Consider the following 6,584-nt stretch of genomic DNA (forward strand, 5'->3'; position numbering starts at 1 on the left):
GTTTCCAAACCATTCACGCAGTGCTTTCACTGTGTTCTCCCCTGTCTTCCTGTTAAAGGCTTCTGCTTGGACTACTCATGTTATTTCCACTCCCACCAGCACAAAATGTTTTCCTCCGGATCTCTCAAAGGGGCCAATATAATCCACCTGCCAGGCATCCCACAAGCCTTTACCCTCCCTTAAATGCAGAGGGTCATCCTCTAAAGGGTGTCTTTCAAGTCATCTTTGACATTGTTCGCAGGCTGATATACAGGTTTTACACATTTCTCTGGTGACGGGCCAGCCTCGGGCAAGGGCTTCACGGTACAGATCTTTAGCTCCTGTGTGTTTGCGTTTTACGTGCAACCATTCTAACAGGCGTTCCCAGTCTTCTGAAATCTGGCCCTCCCGTACAGGAGCTAGCCTTGCTAACTCATCAGCCTGGTTATTCCATTCTCCTGCTGACCTCCCATCTATCTGATGAGAAGCTACCCAACCAACAGCAAAGTTCCCTCGGCTAGCAATACTTAAGATGTCTTGCCATTTTTCCTTTTGCTACACTGGAATCCTATTAACCTGCCACTCATTTTGCTCCCAGAAAGGAAGCCATTCAGTACATCCCTTAAATACAGCATAAGAATCAGTATAAATGTAAACAGGAGAAGTAGTTTGTGCTTCGCATTGAAAAACACTTCGTACTGCAATTAATTCACCAACTTGTGCACTACCCTCTCCCTCCGTTATAATTTGCTCATCAGAAGAGGTATGGAGCGCTAATGCTCAGTATTTCCACACTTCTCCTTCTCTTTTTGCAGAAGCATCAGTAAACCAAGCACTAACTGACTGTTCACAGGGAAAAGGAGGGGCCACTTGAATGACCGAGGCAGGTTTATCTTGGCCCTCGTCCAGGCTCTCTACTTGTATAGCTAGGTTTTTTAAGCTCCTTCAGATACAGAGAAGGTGCTACAATAGTGTTCAATCTAAGCATACCACTTTCGTACTGAAGCTTTCTGGGCCACCCCGTCACGGGGAGGGGTCCCAGTAGTGACTGTTTTTATATCTTTAAATGAGCCTCCCAATATAATGGGCTGTTGTCCTACGATTTTTTCCACTTCTATGAGAGCTAAGCTAACCACAAACAAACCTTTCTCCCAAACAGTGTATCTTCTCTCAGCATCCCTAAAACCATGGGAGTAAAATCCCACACGCTGGGTTGGACCCTCAGGGCCCCGCTGCCATATGTGAACTGACAGTCCTGATAAAGCAAACCCCCACTCCACCTGAAAAGGGTCTGTAGGGTGGATAGGGCCAAGAGCTTGGTGTGCTGTTGCTTCAAAAATTAACAATCACATAGCCTCTTCCTGAGAAGCAGTCCATTCCCATGTGACCCCTTTTTTTTAGCAAATCATAAAGAGGTCTGGCAATGATAGAAAAGTCCGGGATGTGTTTTCTCCAGAACACCAATAATCCTTAAACATGTTGCAGATCCTTTTTCATCTCAGGCATTTTGACCTGTTCTAAGGAAGCAAGGGTATCTAGTGGGATGCATGTCATTCCCCCTTTCCACCAGATTCCTAAGAATTTCACTTCTTGCGAGTGCTTTTGGACCTTTTCTGGAGGGATCTGCAAACCCAAATTTTCCAAATGTGAAATTATGTTCTGTTGGGTTGCTTCCAAATCCTCTATTTCATCTCCCCCCACAAGAACATCATCAATATACTGATAAACAGTTATGCCTTCGGGTTTTGGTATTTTTTCCAGCTCCTTGGCTAAAGCATGATGAGCCAACATGGGGAAGTGTTTACACCCTTGGGGAAGGCGTCTGAAAGTAAATTGTTGTCCTTCCCATGTGAAAGCAAAACGTACTCTATCTTCTGGTTGCAAAGGAATCATAAAAACCATATCTTTAACATCTATTGTTGCCATGATTGGATGGGCTTTTCCCTAGATTACTCTTACCAACTCAGCCAGATTAGGGACTGCAGCAGTTAAAGGATCAGTGTTAGCATTCAGTCTCTGAAAATCTACTGTGAGCCGCCACTTCCCATTAGGTTTTCTTAGGGGCCACACTGGAGAATTAAAAGGGGAATGGGTATTTATCACCACTCCCTGTTCTCGCAATTCCTGCATGACTGGTTTGATGCCCTCCTTTGCTTCCAGGGGAAGGGGATATTGTTTGACATTAGTTACTCTGCTGAATGGCAGTGGGGGTGCCGTTTGAAGCAATCTGACATGCAGCTGTCATTCCAAAGGTCCACAACCATCCTTCAGAGTCCTCCCACTGCTTTCCCCTGAGGGCATCCATTCCTAACAAATTTGTTGGAATGTCTCCAATCACCATTATAACAGTGACCGTACCTTCCTTTCCTGGAAGAATCAACTTTACCGGGGCAGCTTTTATAACTTCTGTCGACCCTAAGGCATCCAGAACACAAAAACGGCTCTTCAAGGGAAAAACCCCACATCTTTCAGCATCTTCCTCTGTCAGAGCAGAGACCTGTGCACCGGTATCAATTAGAAAGGTCACTGGTGCACGCTTAGGGCCAGCTATAGCTGTGATTAATAAGTCTCCTCCTTCAGTTTTTGTGAGCTGATGGATATAAATCCATCCTCCATTCCCCCGCCCACTGCCAGGGAATGGAGGTTCTAGTTTCCCTGCTTATGGGAAACAGCTTCCTCAGTGGGGGCAGCTGAGGGTGTAACAGGTGATATTTTTCTCCTGCACTGTGTATGAGAGGGTTGTTTTGGATTATGCCACTTCAACACTACCTTACTCAATTTATCAAAGGGTAAGCCATCCATTATATCCCTGGGGACTCCCTTTTTAATTCCCAAAAGCCACCACTGTTGTCGAGTCATGGACTGTCCTCCCTTTCCTGTTTTATGGTGCGGATGCTCCTTTCTCAGGACATCAGCGGCAGCTACAGTTTTACCAGTGGGGAGGGGCAAATCCTCAACTTCTATTTGGCGGATTCCCCTCGACTTTTCCTCTGGGATTTTTACAGGACCATATTTTCTACTATAATCTATCAATTCTTGTGCTACTTGCCCCCAGGTCCATATCCTTTTATTCCTTGATGCTGAGGTCGTTTGGTGGGAAGAAACTGAATCTGGTGTTTCATTTCTCTGGCTTCTAATAAAACTTTCCAGCCTTTCTACAGGGCACATCAATGCGATAGTCCTTTGAAGGCTAACCCCCATAGGTCTGAGTGACTCTGGAAGTCCCCTTATCACGGGGGTCATGATTTCGGGATTCACTGGCAGCATCATTGGGGATTCACATCCGGGAATTAATTTTCTTTCATGTATCATTTGTAAGCAGGCTGCTTTGTGTACACTTTCTAGCAACTGATCAGCTGGGCTGGTGATTTCCAGGGGATCCCCTCTGTCCGAAGGGTTCAGTCCTCCAGCCCAATAAGCAGCTCGCTGGGTTAGGGACCATGGGGCATGTTTATTTCCTGTTGTCAAGAAAACTCCATGACCCCAGTAGCCACCAGCTTCCTTTTCACTTAATTGAATTTGGTCCCCCCCAGTTAGGGATACGCGCCACACGTACTCTGTTTCGGATTCTTTAGGAAGGCGTCCATACTCTCTTTTCAGTTTGGCTAGCTCAGTGACAGTATATGGTATAAAACCTGTTTTAATTAAGGGTCTCACTTGAGGGTTTTCCACAAAACATTTTCTCACCTCCTTCAACAACTTCTGAGGGTATATTGCGTTTATTTGTTGAATACCCTTTCCCTCTGCTTCCAGCTCTATTACACCCAGGGCTTCAGTGTCTTTAGAGCAATCTGCCTTCAGAGTGGTTTTTAACAAGCGGTTTTCTTCCCTTTCTTTCTCTAATTGTTGTTCTAAGTCATAATTTGTTTTTTGCAGAACTTTCAACAAATTTTCAAGGGATTCTATAATTTTGGTTTCATTGCTGTGTTTTCTAAGGCGATCTTCGATTGCTGCAACCAGGCTAGCTCCTAAAATGGCACAGACTATAGATTTGCCCTTACCTGATCTAACTTTAGCTTCAGTCTGTAAAGAGGTCACTCGGTCCACTACATTCTGCAAGTTTGCCCCATTATCTCGAGCCAAATCTTCTCCGGGTACAGAGGGTCGAGCCCCATACTTTACCAGAAATGTGTAAAACATGTCCCGATCCTTCATTAACAAAGGCTTTTGTTTATCAGCCTTTTTGGCCATTCTCACTATGAAGGGACCAAACCCACCTCGGGGAGGCTAGACCTAGTTACAAACACACAGCCGCTGCTGTGCTGCCCCTCTCTTCCCCGAATGGTTGAAGGGACCAAAAATCTACTTCGGGAAGGCAGCTTGTAGTTACTACAAGGTTGTCCCTTCACTTTCCCGAGCAGAGCAGACAAATTCTCATTAACATGAGGGCAGCCCCCCTTTTTAGCACTTTCCCCCTTTTGCACTTTGAGTTCTTTTAGTTGGATCCCAATAGACAGAGCCCTCAATTGGAGTTTGGAGTGCTAAGTCCTAGGTGTGTGTGGTATGCGGGAAATTCGAGTCGCCCCCCTTGCTTTCTGGACACCTCTCACCCAGCTGGGTGTAGGGCCAGATGCCAGAAACGTACTTCCCCTGTTACAAACCACACACAACCTGCACCCCTCTGTCTCTCAGGATCCTGTCCGTGATGCCAATGTAATGTCACGGTCCACTCAGTGGACTCGTGATTGTTCATTTACTATGATCTCAAAGCACAAAAATCAAGGCGACCACACCAAGGGGTTATGCTTCAATTAAACAGCACCGTTTTATTGTTTGCCCGTGAAATGGCGTGCGATAGGTAGAAAGACAGAAAGTGAAGAAAAGATAAAAGTAAAAAGAAAAAGGAAAGAGGATTATAGCTACCACCACGGGTCCAAGGCGTCCCTATGGTCCCAGGTCCAGGCAGCATCCCACCAGTCCTTCCGATCGTCATGATCCTTGGTGAGGGAGATCTCCTAAAATTCAGTTGCAAAAGAGTTCTCTTTTATGCCGAGCAATACACATTGCTCCTCCTCTGGCCCATGGCTTGTTGTCAGTCTCTGCCTTCTCGAGCAAGGTTATCACGCATGTTCTGGTTCGTTGTAACGACAAGTTGTTATGCGACCTTATCATAGTTGTTCCTTCCAGCGCCGGGTATCAGGGAGTGGCGTAGTACTCCTCGTACCATGCAGTTCTCCTTCAGGGTCACTGAGTCTCGGTGTCCATGAGGACCACATTCCATCTCCAGGTCTCTGTTAGCAATGCTGAGACAATACCGCTCTCTTTAGACCGACTCTTACAGCATGCAGCTCAGCAAAGATCTCAGAGGGATTCAGCACTGTCATCAGAATAGCCAAGAATGGTTTTGATTTGACAAGCAATTAATTTTGGGGAGTAGAACAACTTCAGTCAAATTCCAAATATTTTTTGTGTAAATTACTCTTAGACGTTAACAGACTTGATTATTTTTTTCTCTGTGAATCCCCCATAGTGACAGTAGAAATAGGTTTAGTACAGCTAAGTGTAAACATATGCATAAAAGCCCAAATACAAAAATCTGTGACTTTTATAGTGCTAGAGTTCAGCTCTGAGCCATCTAGAAATGTCAGGGCTGGTCTTACATCGGTGATGCTTCTTCCAGATTTTGACTGTCTGCAGAGGTGGTCCACTTGGCATGGGTCTGCATTCATTTCACAACCTGAACTATCACTTTCTAGTGAAAATTTAGATTTTAGAGCAGAGTTTTCAGCTAGTTAAAATGTTGAAGAACAAAAAGCTGGAGTCATTGACCAATGGGCTAGTTCCTCTCAATCTGAATTTGCTTGTGCTTGTTTGAGAATATACCTTCAGCCCATTTGGCTTTATAAGTTTCTTTGTTTGTTTGTTGGCCATTTCTTGTTGTTGCAGCCCATTTGATGCTTTTTAAGGACAATGTGGCTTTAGAATTAGTACATAATGGAAAATGTTATGTCAGGCATTTCATTGTGCTTTCAGTTTAATCTGTTAAAGATTATTTACTCACACACTTATTGGTTTTTATTAAAAAGGGAGAGGTCCCTATTTCTAAATGTCTTTAGAATTTTACTTTGTTTATTTCTAAAGTCCAGTATAATGATGCTGGCTGAACAGTCTTTTAAAGTATCACCTTTTTGGCGTTTTGGGTGTAGTGTTTCGAGTGGTTTTTTTGATAGGATAGGTAGGTTAGGACTTGGGCTGTGTGAAACATGAATGACCTAATTCTGGATAACAACCTTCAGGTTTTCATGGGACTTGTTTCCTCCCTGTCCTCTCAGGACTGTCAGCACAAAGCCCTCTCCATTCCCAAACTTGGCTTTGGCATGAGCACATTTTCTCTGAACAGGCAGGTGGCTGAAAAGCTTGGAAGAGGGGTCAGTGGAGGGCTGGGACTGTCACCCGTGCTCCCCTCCAGAGGCTGCTGAAAGCAACCTCTGGCCAGTTTGGGACACAGCTGGTACTGCACAGCCCAAGAGCATCCTGCAAAAATGCTGACTTGCAAAATCAGAGCGCCTCTCAGAAGCACCAAGCATTTTAAAGCCACGGCTTTGGGGCGATTTTCGCATGACCATTTCAGCAGGACATGTCAATCCATCTCTGGCACGCTCAAA

General features: G+C 45.0%; 1 protein-coding gene across 1 annotated transcript; it reads right to left on the minus strand.

Moving 5' to 3' along the window:
- Nucleotides 1-2,625: 2,625 nt before the first annotated feature.
- Nucleotides 2,626-4,170, minus strand: LOC121084772. The gene has a single exon (XM_040586681.1). It carries the CDS (start codon nucleotides 4,168-4,170, stop codon nucleotides 2,626-2,628), a length of 1,545 nt encoding a protein of 514 aa, XP_040442615.1.
- Between the last annotated feature and the right edge of the window lie 2,414 nt (nucleotides 4,171-6,584).

This window comes from Falco naumanni, chromosome 3 (genome assembly GCF_017639655.2).
Source record: "Falco naumanni isolate bFalNau1 chromosome 3, bFalNau1.pat, whole genome shotgun sequence".
Lineage (NCBI taxonomy): Eukaryota > Metazoa > Chordata > Aves > Falconiformes > Falconidae > Falco > Falco naumanni.